Source organism: Aplidium turbinatum, chromosome 13 (assembly GCF_918807975.1).
Source record: "Aplidium turbinatum chromosome 13, kaAplTurb1.1, whole genome shotgun sequence".
Taxonomy (NCBI): domain Eukaryota; kingdom Metazoa; phylum Chordata; class Ascidiacea; order Aplousobranchia; family Polyclinidae; genus Aplidium; species Aplidium turbinatum.
The window spans coordinates 4,112,786-4,131,443 of record NC_137484.1 but is presented as its reverse complement, the minus strand read 5'-3'; the positions used below and the strand labels follow the sequence as shown (position 1 = coordinate 4,131,443).

General features: G+C 37.5%; 1 protein-coding gene across 3 annotated transcripts in view; it reads left to right on the top strand.

Annotated features, from left to right (window-relative positions):
• The first annotated feature begins 698 nt into the window (after positions 1–698).
• The window catches only part of LOC145781910 (receptor-type tyrosine-protein phosphatase kappa-like), a 37,635-nt gene continuing 19,675 nt past the window's right edge, over positions 699–18,658 (top strand). For all 3 annotated transcript variants that reach the window (XM_082593605.1, XM_082593606.1, XM_082593604.1), the window contains exons 1-12: positions 699–935; positions 4,012–4,190; positions 4,372–4,578; positions 5,088–5,169; positions 6,963–7,149; positions 7,846–7,946; positions 10,465–10,611; positions 13,604–13,830; positions 14,869–14,985; positions 16,436–16,559; positions 16,785–16,897; positions 17,122–17,323. In XM_082593605.1, the coding sequence (XP_082449731.1) occupies positions 845–935; positions 4,012–4,190; positions 4,372–4,578; positions 5,088–5,169; positions 6,963–7,149; positions 7,846–7,946; positions 10,465–10,611; positions 13,604–13,830; positions 14,869–14,985; positions 16,436–16,559; positions 16,785–16,897; positions 17,122–17,323 (1,777 nt within the window). In that variant the 5' untranslated portion in view covers positions 699–844. The remainder of the gene's footprint in view (positions 936–4,011; positions 4,191–4,371; positions 4,579–5,087; positions 5,170–6,962; positions 7,150–7,845; positions 7,947–10,464; positions 10,612–13,603; positions 13,831–14,868; positions 14,986–16,435; positions 16,560–16,784; positions 16,898–17,121; positions 17,324–18,658) is intronic.

Below are 18,658 nucleotides of genomic sequence, written 5' to 3'. Positions count from 1 at the left end.
GGTGCTTCTGTATTTTTTCTCTCGATCTCTTCAAGGAAAAAAAATTAAAATGTTTGCGGCAACTCCGATCAGCGACTTCGGCTCTCTTGTATTTTTTTCTAGACCTTTTCAGGTGACGAAATTGGGGGACAAAGTGTTCTGGGGACGAAATAGGTTGTACCCAATGATAACTTGCCATCTATAAAGAATATAATTTTTAAGAAAAGAGGAGGTTGCACCTACAAACATCTATAAGATTGGCCCATGAAACAGAAGGATCTGCAAAGGATACAAAATGACTTTGATGGGTTCAACAAGTTAAAACAAAAAAAATCAGCAACCTCTCAAAAACATGTAGCTCAGCACAAATAAAATTAAGCAAAGTAAAAATTGCATGACTTTGGTGCTCTTTTTTATGATTAGAACAAAAAAACCTAATGAGGCATTACTAAATATTAATTATACTAACTGTACAGACAAAGGCTAACTTTTTCAATCGTAGGGATTTCCTCAGTGCAGTGAATGAAAATTGATTTTTCAGTCTGTTTACTTTTGTTTTTACGGATTAAAGATTTATCATATGAAGATTTGTTTAGTCTATCAGTGTAAAAGTGAACAATAAAGTTTTCTCTTGAGACAAATTTCTCCCTGGTTAGAAACCACTGACTACATTATTCCTTTTTCATTAACAGACAAATGTTTCTTTTATATGTAGATGGTGTTGTATAAGAAGTCATATTGCTTTAACTTTTATTAACACTTTGATATGGTTTAATTGGTAGCCAAAATAAAACATACTTGTAAGAACTTCTGAAGTGAATTACTTGGTACTTGAGTATCACCCCAACAGCATTTCTCACATTTCATGGAGACAACCAACCATCTAAAATTGTGCTGTGTTCTATTTGTCTTATTTTTATTTTGTCCGTTTATGTATTGTGCTCTTCAAGTACGAGGTAAGAAATTGTAGAACTTTAAAAGTTTTTTTTTATAGATAAACGAATATATACTGCATCATATAGTTTATATACTTTGTAACTGTTTATTGACTCATTTTGAAGCATTTCAGACAATTCAAATCACAACAATAGCATTGGTGAATAGTTTTCTCATGTTATTGTCCTTTTTTGCTTTTATTGAAATACTGACACACTCTGATAGTTAAACCATAGGCAATAGGCATACGAAGCCGAGAAACGTTATCAAGTTTAACATATTAAAGATTATTATATTTACAAAAACCACAAAACTACGCAACAATTAAATATCGACATTTTCGACATCACAACATGTCCTCTTCAGAAATACTATACATACAAATGTTAAACTAAAATATGTTAAACTTGATGACGTTGCTCGGCTTCGTATGCCTATGGTTCAACAAGACAAACTCTCTACTGAAGCTGTATCTAATAGTTGACTTCACCATAAAAGTGTGAAGGTATTTTCTTTGAATAGCATCATTTGTTTATTTGAAAGATATTTACTTAAGATTTATTGCTTTCTAATTGAAAGATGTTTTCTTACATACCTACATAGTACATAGACTAGAATTATAGAAAACTTTTCCAATGATTTTATTCAAAAGCACAGGGGTAATAGCATTGCTTTTAATATCAATGATGAGCCTGGTCACCAAACCACAAAGATGCATAAATATATTTCAGGATATCATTTGTTAATCTGAGATTTATATTACTTCCTGATTATGATACTTGATGGGAAGTGGTAATCTGCATGCTTAACTGAAAGCTCCAACACTTCAACATTTAATTGCATTAAAACTATGTTGAAACAAAGTGACAAATATACTAATGCTATTGTGTTGTGGATCCAGGTTTAAAAGATTGGCGAAAATTTTATGATATGTATATTCTTGTGAAAAGTTTAGTGTAAAGCTTACAACATACTGCATTGATGATATTTTTAGTTTTTTTTTATCTTAGCATTATATTAATGCTTTTCCCTGTTAGAGGTTTGCTTCTTGGACTATTTGCTATATTGCTAAGTTATGAGACTAGTTTAGTGGGTTTATTTCATGAGCATTGAACTGTGTACTAATAAAGCAGTTATTTTAAAGAACAAACAAAAAGCATTTATTTGCATCTAAAAGCTTAATAGTTACGGTATGTCATAAACATAACAGTGCAGAATCTGAATAGAGAATAGCAGCTTATGCTATTCCAAACGCCAATGCCTATCATTTGCCGGTTTTTAAGCTTCTGCAGTTACATGCCTTCTATTTTGTGTTTGCCAGATAAAAGCTTTTATTAGCTCACTCATATATATAATTATTCGACCATGCCATCCACAATTGGAAACGTCTTTGTATGGACAGCGCCTTTGGAACCACTTGAGCACTTGAATAGATTCTTTCAATAAATCGCTTCTCCTTTTTAACCGCTTTTATTATGTTTAAATTTACTGTGTCTCTTTAACTGTTTGAACTTCGAATACTCACACTATGGTTGGATGTTTCTGCAGCATTCATTCTATGGGTGACTGGTGGTTAACTCTGCCTTCAGATAAATTGCAATGTTACATGACGTGAAAAGCCAAAGCCGCGTTTTGCTTGCAATTATAACGTTTGTGCGACTTTCTTTGAATATGCCTGCCAGACAGTAAGCCTGTCCTTTCTATATTTATTTGTCTGCTTGCGTTGAATCAATGTAAAACTATACTGGTTTGCTATCTGGGATACAACCCATACATCAAACTGTTCATTAGCAACCAGCCATGTTTGAACTTTGTATTTCCTGTAGTGTACGGTACTTCAAAACAACCTGCTCATGGTAACTAACCACCTGACTGTACAGTGTACAGTACTTTCACACTCCAAGCAGTTTGCTTCGAATTTTGTAATAGTTTGCAAATGCCCTCCCTGTTCTACGCTAAGTTGGAATATTGTGCGTTGTAGGTAGCCAGTATATTTAAAGCCTGTCGGCTCCACCTCCTGTCCGAGCGTTGGTTTCGTTTTTCAATGGGACGTTGTGTTAAGATGAAGAATGTGACTTTGAACGTCTAATCTGTGATAGAGCAGACTTGGCGAATATTGCATGTGCTGCTGATGAAAAATAAAATTTCTTTACCACATTTGAAGAAGTGATTTTCGTTTATATTTACAACTGAAATGAAGCTGTGTACTGTGAAGTTTTTCCTTTGGTCATTGCTATTAACTGCTACTGCTAGATGATTTTACTGAACCAGTGAAGAGTTGTTTGCTCTTTGGAATATGTGCAACAAATGCGGACTTTGTGAAGACTGAGTTTGTTTATTTAGAGTTCCATATCCCTCTCAACAACACAGTCTGTTATTGGTTTACACAATTTACAGTTCTATTGCATACATTCAGCATGCCGCCACGATTAATTCACCTACTTCAACGTTGTGTTTACTCTTTTTTCCCTCTTTTTTCGTGACGTCTGTGCTTTTTGAACCATGGTTTATTTGTTGATGGTGCAAATCCCAGTCAGCAAATCAGACGATTTTTACGTCGATTCAATGTCTCCAGTTGTTGAATCGAGACGTTAAACCTACTGAAAAATGACTGGCTGGCTGGCTGAAGAACAGCGATTTTATTTGGACCATTGCGTTGTCAAAAACAACAATTTTGAGTAAAATGAGAATCTTCTGGATGATTCAAAGCCATGCAAGTACTTGATAATAATTACCAACTCTGTAACTAGCTCGAACAAAACAGGTCTATTATAAATTTATTTTACACCGCTTTCATCGTCCAATCCCGGTCATTAAAATTACATAATAGGTGGCAGAATTTTTCCCGCCGTAGTTTGGCCATGGCCGACACTGCAGTGATGCGTGGAAGCCTTTTGAACTACAGTATGCCCCAACTTTCAAATCCATTTGACACCAACTGGATGCCAATCCATTAATGAACATTTTTTTATGAATAGTTGATACATGTTTTGAGTTCACATTTGCGCCATATTTTAGCACCTTTTTATATGAAGCTTGTTCGAGGCGCGGTACATATCAATCGTTTTCTAATTGACAGCAAGTGTTACTTTCCAGGATCATGTGACTTCGAAGGACATGATTGGCTGTGTGGTTACCAGCAAGAAACAACACAAGACAACTTCAATTGGTCTTATTCGGTCTCAGACCGAGGCAATCACTACATGCAGGTCAACACTAGCAGCCATCTGCCCGGCACAGTAGCGTGGTTGACGACACCCGAGATCAAACTCCAGGTCGCGCTTTAACTGTGATTTCGTTAACGAACCTTGTTTGATATGTTGAAAAAATTACAATTCTTATATTGTAACATTTCTTAACCTTTGACATTAGTTTGTGATGCAACTATTTCTTGTTTAATTTCTCACCAAAGCCTGCTATTGTAAATGTTCTTACATTATTTTGCTTATTTTCTAGGATACACATTGCTTCTCGTTTCGAGCTTACTTGCAAGAAGACAGGACAAGCAGCATTCGCAGCGGCTTGGGTCCTGCTGGCCAGCTCAATGTCTATCTGTTGGATAAAGAAAACGACATTCTAGTTCAGCCAGTCTGGAATAGCGACAACATTGAGCGTAATCAATGGACGACAGTGCAGCTTGCGCTCAACCCTCGCGCGTACCAGGTGCTGACTATCCATTATTTATTGGCAATTTTGCATATGTGCTTTACCCATCGATTCATTTTATACTGTGCAAAACATTTGATAAATTTTCTTGCTTCACCAACTATGCATGTAGTTTCCAAAACCCACAGTGTACCATTTTATGTTTTTTTCTGGAAGTCGCCTAACTTGTCTCTCCTTTCAAAGCGTATACTTCAGTGGTCGTGTCTGAACTTGCTAATCATCAATATAGTTAGATTTAGCAACACAGAGTCAAATTTAACCTGCTGCCTGGATTACTTCGACCCACATATGATATGTACTTTTAGCTGCTGGACCATATCGTTATCATATCAGGACATGACATGTGTCAATTGTGTCGTCAAGTGGGCAATCCACACAAGGTCTCGATACAAACACGATTTGAGAATATGAAACGTCTTCACAGTCAATCGCCTACTTGTTTCAACTTATCGCTACTGCGTTATGCATTCTCTAATTGCGACTGATCATGCAAATTTTGTCATCAGATCGTATTCGAAGCTGTTATCGACGAAGCCACTCCGGGAGCGATAGCAATTGATGACGTCGTTGTGAGCTCACGAGCATGCGGTAGGTGAATGAGTTTCAAGTAGTTATGTTTTGGAAGTTTGAAGCTTGGTCATGCTTGGGGAGTACAGGATGGGTAGCCTATTTAAGATTGCAAATGTTTTGTATGCCTGAGTATAAGAATAACGTGGGCTTCGAGTTTGGTCAGAGCAATGAATGAAAACAAGAATTTAATTGATTTTTTGCCAACTTTCGAGTCACGATTCACTGGGTCTGAAAGTCCAACTCAACATCTGGCGCAATTATTAGTGATATATACAGATTTACAAGCAAATTGTCTTGTTTGTATCTTTTGTGAATTCTAATTTTAAAGTCCATCTGTCACTTGAAGAGCCTTTCTAATCTTTTCGCCACGCTACCCTTAGGATCCTGCTGTTCACCAATTGTGTCAATTATGGTGGGATAGTTTGTAGTGGTGACAAATCTTTCACCAAAAATATTTCTACCGTCTGTAACTTGGTTTTAATGCGAGACCAAGGGACAAGTCGCTTACCGACTTCAAAAATTACTAAACGTATTTTTTTTGGCATCTTTGTTTCTTTGATGTCCGTGAAACGTTGTCGCAATCGTAGTTGAAACGTTATTTTCTAGTCAAGTATATAAATATAGATTGGTGGTGTTTGCGTTATGTTAATTACAGCTCCACAAGGCCGCCATCTACTGTAGAGTGGGCCGCCACCACCTAGAGTTCTTGTACGTAACTATCTATCAATAAATAATAAAACCGGCACTTAACGTGTACGCTATAATTTTCCTATTGGAATGTTAATTTGTCAAAGAAAGCAAGTTAGTTTATTTGTTGAACTTTTGCGTATGGCCAACCTGATAACAGACAATTTCACACGATAGAATTACTTTCAAGATTGTCCTAGCCACCGATTCAGTCTTTTTTGTTACATTGATTCAACGTCTGCAGTCGTTGAATGATTAAATCAATGCAAAATGGGCAGATATGCCTAGTGTTGTGTTGCCTTTGCATGCAATGCTGTGGTGATTTGGCAATGCCACGCTGCACAGTGCACATGTTCATGTAGATATTGTGACACAAAAGACTGGATGTGCTCGGGAGCTCGACATTGATGCTTCATCAAAACCAGGGCTCTTCACGGTTGCTAGTTTTTCTCATTCATGCTTTCGGATTATTTGTCTTAAAATTCCGAAAAATTAGCAAACAAGAAGTCAGTGAAGCTTATAAAAATTATAGTCTATGAACTATGAAGCTCAGAAAACCATAAAAAAAAATTTACTTTAATCATTTTTCAGAAGTTTTCCTTTCCACAAATCCAGAATAAAAATCTTGAAAATTTCAAATTTGAATTTCTTGCCGAAATCTAGACTTCAACCGTTGTTCAATGATTTACTTAAAATTAAATTGACGCATTGCGTGGTGACTGGTGAAGTTAGTTACGTCAACGGGTGTTGCAATCTTACCAACGTGCTGTTGTGGAAACTTTGCCACAGACTGAGAGGCACTGCTTGATCTTGCATTATAATTGAATTCATAATACGTATGTGATGCTTTTCGTAAGCCGAGTTTACTGTTTGCGCTTAGATTTCAGTTGGGAATTGTTTCTTGAGCCGAAGGCATCATTCTTCATCATGTGATTTGTTATTTACTTTTATAAGGGAAAATTGAACAGTCGGAATGGCAAAGTCAGTTTTGTAATGAAGAGTGAATTTTATCTTGACAATTTCCATGCTTAATCATCAATTTAATATTGCAACTCAAGCGGACCAAAGCAAGAATAAAAGCTTATTGAAAAAGCATTTACATCGCTTCATTGTTTTCGTTTCAGAGTCGACGCCTCATTTTCTGCGGCTGGGTGACAAAGAGGTCAACAGGGGGCAGAATGTGACCCTACAGTGTCTGTTGTGGGGCCATAGCGGCCCAGACGCCTACGTGACCATGCAAAAGTCTACAGGCACTACCCTGTCTCCGAAATCAAGCCTGGAATATGATGACCATATGAGCGCAAAGTTCGAGTGAGTAGTGATGGACGCTAAAAGCTAACTTTGTCTTTGAAACGAAAGTTTTTATTTTGGTGAACCAATTTTGAAACTTATTGTGCACACCAAGTCTAAATACTAAGATTAGCCTATTAATTACGAAATATTATTCCATTAGACTTTAGAAGCCTAATAAACATGATCCCACCATCTCCGTAAATATTTGTTCATCCCAGGCATAAACCTGCAACGTTTGTAGAACAAAATACCTGTTTTCGTTGTTTATTTTGTGTTCACAGTTAACATTGAACTTTAACATGGCCTCAATGAGGCTGACTCGTGGGTACTTGTCCGACTGAATAGCGAAGCTCAGACGATGGAGGTGGTTTGAATTGAAAAAATTGAATTATTATCGTCAACATCAAAGTTGTGAAGTGAAAGTGAAGTCAAAACAGTGAAAGTTGTATGATCACAGCGTTTTTGAAACAAGAGAACAATGACTCATGTTCCATCTCTATCCTGACCATCTTCTTGAAGCAATGACTTGCCACTGACCCCAGATATGGTTTCTGTGTGATTTCATACATAATGGCGCTTCATTTGGTTGTAAACAAAACTTAGGAAAATTAGATAATTGATTTAAAGTCAATATTTGAAACCGGGTAATTTTCATTTTTTATGCGCATGATCTTAATGCTTACCCACGTAGTAATCTAGATGTCTACTTGCTAGGTTTTCTACAGTCGCCTTGTCGGACGGAGGCATGTACAGATGTCTATCTGGAAACTCGACTCACATTGGTGTATCCAATTTTGCCCGCCTCACAGTCAAAGGTGAGTTGTTATCTTTGTTTATTTTTGATGTCATGTTTTGATGATAAGATGAAATGACCTGTCATTGCCCACTTGTTGGGTTTGAATTGTTTTTGCTCAAATTCAACATCTTCTGACAATAAATTTAACGTTGAATTGTTATAAAATGAAATGATTGTGATTCAATACTTCACTTGCCTTCATTGTAACAAGCACTCTCAATCGATGTCTTATTTTGCTAGCATAAAAGGCCTACAGTTAGCGGAAGGTATTTTTCCAAACATTCCACGACTAGTTTAAATTGTAGAATCAAATTTTTTTCAACCAAACAAAGATCTAAAGCCCGGTCACATTTCCCGTCTAATTTCCAGTCTTACGGCACTGACACCATTGTCTCAGCGAGGAATAGTATAAAAATTACTTAATGGCGGCACCACAAAGCTGGTTAATGGGAAAAGTGTTTTGTATCCTCACCTTGTTTTGTGGATTGCTCCATTTGTTTCGAGATGGTACACAGCGATTACGTATTGTTTACTACGTTTACGAACGTAGTTATCACGTTGTTTTGTTGTCGCAGGACCTAGTTTTGGCTTAAATAATTTTTCCACTTGTTTGATGCCTTGCCTTCAGCAAAAGCGATTTAAAATTCAAACCGACCAATTGCAAATTTTTACATTGTTATTCTTTGCCAGTCCAAACGTGGATAACTCGTTCACCACCCTGAGTGTGATATGCGTTGTTGCGTTTGACGTTGTCAATTGCTGAGTTGATGTTCGTTGCGCCGTCAAATTGAAGGATTTGTTGCGTGTGTGGCATTGGCGGCGAAAAACACCTTTCACGGTTTTTCATTGTTTAAACATGGTGATAGGGATTAAACCCACAGATTGTTTTTGACAAGAATACGAATGTCGAAAGGTGTAATTACGCTTTTCAAGTACCTGCAGAGCGGTTGAGCTGGTGAAAGCATTGCGGCTCCATGTAGTTGTGAAGGGGGTCTGCTACTATTCGGTGAGTCCGATTCGGTGAGTCCGATTCGGTGAGTCTGATTCGGTGAGTTACTAACTTCTAACCCAAACCCCTAACCCCTAACCCTAAAACGGCAATGATAGTTAGGCTATTGTACCCAATAATTTAAAAAAAAAATTGAAAAAATCCCCCGTTAAGGGATCGGACTCACCGAATCGGACTAACCGAATCGGACTCACCGAATCGGACTCACCGAAACGGGCCATTCCGTTGTGAAGGTATAAATGTCAGGCGAAACCAGTGGCACTTTATGTTTAAATTGAAGATTTCAGCTGTTTTTTTAAAAATGAAGTCCTACAAAATTAAGTGGACACCCTATATCATATATATATATGTACTGTATATACGTATTGCTGCCATGTGTTAAACAAAATTTTACTTCTCTGCCAATTCTCGCCAACTTTGCCTGCGATTTGTCATTACGTTACAAAAATGTGAGTTGTTTGTATTTGACGAAATCGTGGAACTGGATAAGAAAATGCTTGCTGCTCGGATTTCTAAGACAACAGAATATTCCATTATTGTAGAACTGTGAAATAATCGTTATTTAACTCCGAGTCGATTTTTAAGCACCACATTCAATACAACATGTAGGTTTTATCTTTAGAATAAACTCGATTTCATTTTGTTATTTATGGTCCATTGACTTTCAAGATTTAAGCATCACAATTTCAATCATAAATCTTGCAAACGTAACTTTAACATTGATTTTTGTTCAAAATTTTAAAAATTTTGTTTTTAAATTAATTTTAGTTGAACGTGTTCACTGTTCAGTGTTCACACTTGGGCCTGGTTAGAGCCCAGCTGGTTGAGCTATTACTTCTTGAAAGAACCGGTTCGATTTCAAATCCGGGCACATGGACGTTTGCGCAACATCAAAAGTTTATAAATTAAATTGGGTGCAATTGTGTTGTGATCATAGATAGCAAACATCTTGCATCCCGCCACTCACAACTATGAACAGAAATCCCAAACAATACAAAAATAGAAAGCTGTCAAAGCATTCACCTGTAGTGTCACAATAACAAATTGAACTGTAACCATTATCATTAGAACGTAATTTTGAAATGTGTCAAATACATCTAGCCATTCAGAAGAAAATTGTACCTTTTGTGCCAGATTCCTTTTTATAGAACTTGTCCTCATTAGTAAGTTGTGATGAGATATTAGATGAGGCAGGTTTAGACAAGCCAGTAATTATGGGTTGATTACAACACCTTTCAGTTTCATTTACGCATTTAGAAAGTATTTCAAGACAATTTCCTTCTGTTATATGATATGTTGTTCTTTCTATTTGACTCGTATCTTCTGTTTAATTGTTTTTCAAAAAGAAAGCATAAACATTTCTCTGTTGTAGTAGTGTTATGATTCGCTTTATGTGTTAATATAATATGTTGTGTTTTATATTGGCCTTGCACACTGTACAGTAAGGCAAGCCGTTTTGTCTGCACAGTGCACATGCTACGAAGATAACATTCGTCATGCAAATAAATACAATATATGTTTATGGCAGTGCCCCCCACCCCTAAATTCGGCCCCAATGTGGTGACACCAGGGGCCACCCACTTCGTGATTGATCTCAACTCGGGCACCTACACTGGGGATGGTCCAATTGTGAAGACTGTTCTTTTCTACAGGCCAGTGAATGGCTCGTGGTCAGGTAAGAAGTTTGTATCGATATTAAGACCTTTATAGTTTTTATAGAACTTAATTGAGTCTATAAAGTTGCATTTTTGCATGTAGGAACGTTGAAGCGATGTCAAAATACTAGTTTTTGTATCGGGTATTTAATGGAAAATGTTTCAGCAGTATATTCGTGAAGTCTTCCGACGTAACTCGCTGTAATAATGCTCATTTCCTCAGGGTTGAGAAAAACCCGGGTTTTTTCAAAAAAGCCCAACCCGCCCGGGTTTTTTTAAAAAAACCCGGGTTTTTTTGGGTTTTATTGGTTTTTTTAAAAAAGATGTAAAAAAAGGTAGATTCATGCTTATTTCACCTCAAAACTACTTTTTACGAATGAAGTGCCTTTCACTCACGGTACATGCTTGCATTACTCAATAAAATAATGCACTAGGACTGTTGTTGCTTGAATGTTGCATCATCCATTAATATCAAGATCAAGTTGGATGTTGCATCATCCACTGATTTCTATACCAAGTTGATGCTACCGTGGTAGAAATCACTTTATTGCATCATTTGCTTTAGATTTGAAGGCAAGGAGCATTTATGCCATCATGTTTAAATATTTTTTATCATTTATATATAATATATAGTAATGGATGAGTAATTGAGCGATTGCGTGGCCAATGTCCATTTAGGCAAATGCTCTGAAACAGCCTTGCATTAGAATCCAGAATCTGTAATTGGTAAATAGCCTCCTAAATTGCATTTCACATCATATATATACACAGACTACAGTAGAGTAGTACTTTCACCAGTTTAACTATAAGGCCTTCGTGCATAGATGAGTTTTAGTGTAGTATACACAAAGTGACATTACTTGATTTTTTGGGTCGGGTAAAATACCAACAACCCTGCATTTCCTCCACCTTAGCTCTTCTCTTGTTCCATTCATCATTCATTAAACAAATTGTGTGTTTAATTTTTCAATCCTACCTTGTTGCTGCCACAACGCGATGGAACTGCTACCCGAGCCAGCAAATCAAATTTCTTACATTGATTTAACGTCTGTGGACTGTGATAGCGTAATGACAGCTTTTGTAGAATACATTTATATTGTGATGTGTAACAACTGCTCTTTAGCTCTGTCGGTTTGAGTTGCGAGACTGCAGCAAACCTAAATTTTTATTGTTGCTGTTTTTTTCACAGGAGATATTATTTTAAAATTTCACATTTGATAACCGTGACCTTTGACCTTTGCTGAACGGCGTTTTCTATGGTTGAGTTTATTACAACTTGTTTGCTTTTATCAATTTTTAACACATGTCTCTCATATGATGTTGTTTGCTGTCATCTGTTGATCGAGAGCGCTTCATATGTCCAGCCTTTTGCACTTATTGAAAGTTACAGCACTTTTATGTGAATTGCGCTTGCTGCTTCTGTTGAGGGTTCTTTTAAATATATTTCTTGGTCTGGTCATTTTCTCAAACATTAAGTCCTCTTGCGACTTCTTTGTACCAACAACTACAATTTGTATAAAGCACTTGCGACGATAGCCATACCATTTAATATCAAGTTTATAAACTCCACACTCGTCTTGTTATAGCTTAAGAAACACTAACCAAACAACTCAATTGAATTACAAATATCTTTTGAAATTCCAATTTTCATGTCAAATTACGTTGCGACAACGTGCGTAGCGAGGTACAATCGTCTTTGTATATTTGTGAATCCTTTAGACAGGGTACACTGCTTTGTATTCCCGCAAATGTTTCTCGAACTGTAGTCAACCAGTCTGAAGTAGTAGTATACAACATGGATGTATGGGTGCCCAGGCTTATTTAAGATCAAGATATTTGTGAACTTTTTCAAAATTAAACGCATTTGTTTTAAAACCGATGTAGTGTAGAATTTGTGTTGTTTTGGAATCCAAATTATTTCGGTTTTTTATGAATGAGAAAGGAAAACAAAACGCTGAAAGAAGTACCACGAACCACAGTGCTGCTTAGCTTGTGTCATGTTCTTCGACGATTTACATTTACTAATGTTTAGGGATCAGGGGTGTTCGAAGCAAACTCGTTTCGAAAAATTTTCAACTTAAAATTTCGTTTTGTTGCAAATATTGTTTTTTTTTTTCGAATCTGTTTTTCGTGGAGTTAAACTTTGTTGCATTTTCTTCAAAAGAATCTCGTGCTGACCACGTCATTTCAAGACAAATGACAGCTATGAATTGTCTTGAAATGACAGCTACTGCATTATTTTAAGTGAAACCCAAAGTTACGTTTTTCTGCACGACCCAAACGTCTGAACATGCACACTGCACAGGTTGTGGTGGATAGACTTTACAAGTTTTGTGTTCTTCAGATAAATTTACCCTTTACATGTAGCAGGTAGCTGACTAAATATGTACTCAAATGTACCTTCTTAAAGGCATACTACATGAAAATTTCAAACGGGAATTAAGCATTAAAATGAGTAAACTGAACATTCAAGAATACATTTCAAAAAAAATTACCGAAAAAAAATTGTTTTTAATGGCGCTGGTAAGGCCCAAAGTCCAATGTTTCATTTATTTTCATTTTTTTCAAAATGACCAAAAAGTGCAAACACTGCTCGAGAATACGTCACTAAAGACAGCAATAACAAAAGCCACGTTACCACATCTGATGTTTTGAGCAAACTGTCTGATGTTTTGATGTTGAAATGTGTTGTTTTGATGTTTATACATACATAGCCTACAGTCAAATCCCCCGCAGTAACAATTGTTGCGTGATTAGCTGATTGCTATAGTCTTTAGTGATGTAACTGTACAGTCGCACGCTTCGCTGCTCAAGCCCAATCTCGTTTTGAAAGCTCCGGCAAAAGCACGCGCACAATGGTGGTCAGACCGCATGGGGCAAAATTTTATTGAAAATCGTTTTATGGTAGCATGTTAAACACAAAGAACGTGGAAAATCGCCAAGTCAGGTTTTTCCTTTGCTATCCCTTTAATTGTGAGACAAGCTCTAACGCTATTCCTTGTTCCATCTCAGATATTCATCACATTAAAAGTTCAAGATACGGTTTGTGGAACCTGCAGCCCGACACCGAGTACCAGCTCACCGTCACCCTGTCTCGTCCTGGGCCGGGAGGAAGTGGACCACCTGGACCTACGTTGCAGAAGAAAACAAAATGTGGCCTGCCTACCAGTTCCGTGGTGAACGTGGCTTTTGCTCCACTTGGTTCAGAGGAGCCTGGTTCGATCACCGTGCGGTGGGATGTAAGTCGACTATCCGAGCTTGAATAAGTGTGACAAATGATCTACTTATCGACTATCACCCAGATTGCAGAATCTCTTTTTACATAGATTCAACGGATGAAGACGCCAAATCAATGTAAAAACGATGGATTTTTGCTAGCGGTTTAGTCGCTTATTAGATTATTCCTCTCTAGTTTCTACATATTTTAATCTATCCCAACCTCTACGTGAACAATGCTCCAACCACTCAAACAGCGAGAAAGCGAGTTTCTTAACTTGCTATTTGAATGAAGTTTGGCTCAGAGGAGATAACGTTAAAATGTCTGATTCATTGGTAGCCGCACGACGTGCAGCCGAATCACTTCAACAATGTTCGTTTTCCATGTTCTTAGGTCGTTTGGTGAGATTTTGCGTTTAATTTTGAGAATCGGTTAGTTTGCATGCAGATAAAAATGTTCACGGCAAACCATTGAGCTCAGGAATACACGGTCCACGCTTTTATGAAGTAATAGTTTGTTTCAACGACTGTCGCTGCTGCAGTAGTAACAACCTTAATAATTCATGACACGCCTTCTAGAATATCTCACGTCATCACATCATCTTACTGATTTGTTATTTTTCAAATATTGCATCGTTGGTTGCCAGGTGTTGCCTAGCAACTTATTTCAAACCTAACAGACAGCTTCAGCAAGGAAACTTGATGAGCTCATGATTTAAATATTTTTTTTATTGACGAGGTGTTTGGAAAATATGCAAAGGTGAAGCAGGGAACGTTATCAAATAGGCTTTCGTTTTGTGCAAAGGAAATTTTCAAGGCCAGTTTGCCAAAGTGTTTATTTGCTTTTATGCACGTGAACTTGCAACATGTTGCCTGAAGTATAAACAAGCTAGGTTGTGAGCCAAAACAAAATGAAATTACCCAACATTTTACATTGTATAAATAATTAATTGCCTACCTAAGTCCATACGAAACTGCAAGCGCTTGGTTACAAGAATAAATGATAACTCCGCAGTTATGTCGAAATCAATGTGTAATGGCTTCTTCTTGATTGCTTTTAGGCACCTGACTTTAGCATAACGCAGTGCCACAACTACGCCTTCATTGTCAAGTACCGGCTCTACGAGGAATATGAAGAGTTAAGTGAAGATGAAACGTACGAGAGCAAAAGAGTGAAGGTGAGGTTGCTTGTCATGTTTGTACTCGTTTGTTGCTTGCGAGCTTACGTCTTTAAGACATTAAACAAATGTCTAACTGCTGTTGACATCAGATGGTTGGATACGACCAAAAATTACATCTTGCATTACGTGACATGCTTTTGCATTAAATTTTGTCACTTTTTATCCGATTGCTTTGAAGGCTGGTCCTTTAGAAATGAAGACATAAGTTCGTGGTTTGTTTCCATTTAATGTTTCTCAGGAAAGCAAGAAACGCAAGAGCTATTCTTATTTTGCATCACAACTCAACAAGGAAACCTTTTGGTTTCAAGATATGCCCAGTTGTGTTTACTTTTATCTCCCCCTCTTGACGAGTAATGACAGTGGCCCACTCGAATAACTAATAACATAGTCTGATAACCCCTTTTTCTTGGCGAGTAAGAAGTCAGATTGAATGCCAAACTGACGTACACACGACATGTCAATCATTAATCGAAGTCCCACCAAGCCGGGTGTGTGCTCAACTTTCAATGACAAGTTTAACAAGGCGTTACCGGATGGCCCCACTACACTGTCGCACCGTCTTAACCTTAATATCTTCGCTTAATGTCAAGTCAGCGGACGTTGGAGTGGTTGAGTTGATAAAATTAGGTTAATGATTGCCGTCTGACTTTGTGTGATGCAAAACTGACATAAAGTTGATAAAGTGCTCATGGACAGCTGCCATTATTTGTTCTTCTAGCATTAAATTAATTCGCAATCGATTGGCTTGTTGTCGAAGTTAATTTGTGGATAATTTTAATTTTTTATTTATTGTTAATAAGTATATTGACTTTTTCGATCAGTAAATTACTGTCGGAAAATGAACGTTTGCCGACTTTGCCAAGACTGACATACGTTCATACGACGGAGAATGTCGTGCGCTTAATTTATTGCGTTCAGTTTGCTATGGCTCACAGGAACGTTCTTTGGCGATGACAACATCAAAGATATCTTCCTTGAGGTTTATCTTCGTATGAGGTTAATGTTAGTTGTAGAATGTTGCATGACCGACCAAGTGATTTCTCTGCCACATCTGCAAACCACTATGGTTCGCCACGCAAGTGCGATAGTTGGCTTAACTCGGTGTTCGTTCTTTCTCGTTGTCTTCTTAACCTTGAGTAGTTCAGTTGAGAAGGAAAAAGCAGCGGTTGAGAACTATGTGGCAAAAATTAGTGGTGCGATACTGATGAGGACAGCCTCCTGGGAGAAACACGTGTCTATCGTTGTCAATTCTTGCTACACTCGACCGCCGAGTAACACTAGAGTAGTTCAATTAATGTCGAGGCAGTTGCTCAAAATAAAAAATAACAGGAATGGGGCAACAAACCGCCCAAGTTATGTTCGATATAATTAGACTTTAACATTGTGAAACTTGTGTTTTATTCCTCGAATGTGAGATTTGCGTTCAACACGTTCTCTTTTCCCACAGCATAGCGATCACGTGACCATACGTGATCTGGAATCGTTCACAAAGTATTGGTTCAAGATTGAGATCACTAACTCAGCTGGATCTAAAGAAACCGGAGAGTATCTTGTCCAGACGTCCGAAGGAGGTTTGGCTCACTTCGATATTACCGACCTTTTAGTGCTCACAACAAATCTGCAACATAACATCTTTACACTTGTTGTATCTTCAACGTTCTTTTACGTGATTGTGCTTTGGCGTTTGTACCTCTAAAGTTTAAGTACTCACAGCAACAAGTAATTGTAAATCGTTACTTATCATAGTTTTGATGGTGTAGGTTTGGAAGGTTATTTCAAGTAACGATTTTTTGCAGTGCCGGGTCCTGTTGCTCCAGGCTCGTTCGTTGCCACTGACTACAATGAAACGACAATAACCTTGCAGTGGGACGAACCATTGCAGACCAACGGGGTGCTGAAAGGATACAAGGTTGTTTTTGTTTTCATTTTCACTAAAGTGGTGTCGTCCCATATTGATATGTATACTATAGCACTTGAGAACGCTGAATGCAAGCACAACTATTAAGAATACAACATACAAGGACCTTGTGAAAGATTTGCTGGTGTTAACAAGTTTTTTTTACATCACAAGGTGTCACCAAACTGAAAAACAACCTACTGGAAGACCTCAGATAAATATTTGTATTGTTCCAGGTCTCCTACAGAGGTGAGAGCTCTTTTGATCCAATCTCTGTTCCACAAAATGACAAGGGGTTGTTGGAAGTCCCCGGAGACAAACAAACTATCCAGTTGGTCTCATTGCATCCTGGGACTAACTATCAGATCTCCATTCTTGCCGAAACAGGAGGAGGCCCTGGTAAAAGGACTGAGATCACAGCCAGGACGGATATTGCTGGTGAGCCGTTTGAAATAAGCTACGAACGACATATTTAATTCTAAGTTCGTTATGTCGAATTAGATGTGATAGTTTCAAAATCTAACTTCGCTCTTTTGTATACTTGCTAACGTAGGTTTTCCTTACGTCGACTGAGAATTCTTGCGATGCTGTCCCAGTTCTTAGTTGAAACTAGTGGCTTGGTGACAAAATATCGCAAATTGAGCTGGTTATGTTTCCTATCAGCCATTAAATCCATCCATTTTAGGTTGAATCAATGTAAAAAGACCTGATTTGATGACTGGGGAAATGACTGCATCGGATTATGATTTTAGTTGGACAATTTTTTCTTAAGTAATTGTACCAAGCTTGCAGCTGAGCTTTGTTTTGAAAATACAAGTAAATCATTGAGTTGTCTTGCTCTTTCTTGTGATGGTTTATTGCGTCAACACGGGCCTCTAATGGTTTGTAGTAGATTTCGCTACAACAATTACCTTCTCAGTTACATTCCCATTGATCTTGTGTCATCTTTGAAGCAACTAGCGGTGTTTACATCAAGGAAAATCGCTTTCTCAAGTTTTGTGTGGCCTTGGGCTACTTTATGTGGTGAAAAATTCACTAATCTTCTGTTTGCTAAACAACATTTCATGATGCAATTCCTCGCCTGACGTTACTCGGCTTGAAGTGGCCTTTCCCAACAGCAAATCAGTCGGCTTGTACATTTTACCATTTTTGCAATACGTCACTGAACGTTGAAATAACGTAAATAAAGTCTATTTCTTAGAAGGCTCAATTTTTACATGAGGTGTGGCTTTAAAAGTTGCAGTAATAAATACATTTTACATTCATTTATTCTTTCGTGTTTGTGTTTTATTTTCGTGTTTTATTCTTTCTTATTTCGTGTTGATTTCATTCGGTGTTTGAGACAAAAGTTTCTAAAGGATAATTTTTGATCCAGGCAATACAGAGCAACTAGAAATTTTTAAAATAATCCTTCTACTTTTCTCACACATTGTCTCTGTTTTGAAACTAAATATCAACAGGTGTCACTTTGTAAACCAGAGTTGCCCTTTTTTGTTGTGATGTTTACGGTTCACTGGTTCTTTTTCATCGATTGATTTGTTCCTCTTGCACCATTCCAAGTCAGGGGTTTTGTTTTTCTCCAAAACGTCGTGAAACTTTTATTCAACAACGTTACGCTGCTTGGCTTGCAATAACTGTTTCGTCACGGTCCATTAAGCACTGTGCCAATCAACTCATTTTGTACATTGATTTAACGCCTGCAGACGTTGAATCAATGTGAGAATAATTGATGTGTTAACTGAGAAGTGCTACAACTCATGATCGAAGGCTGTG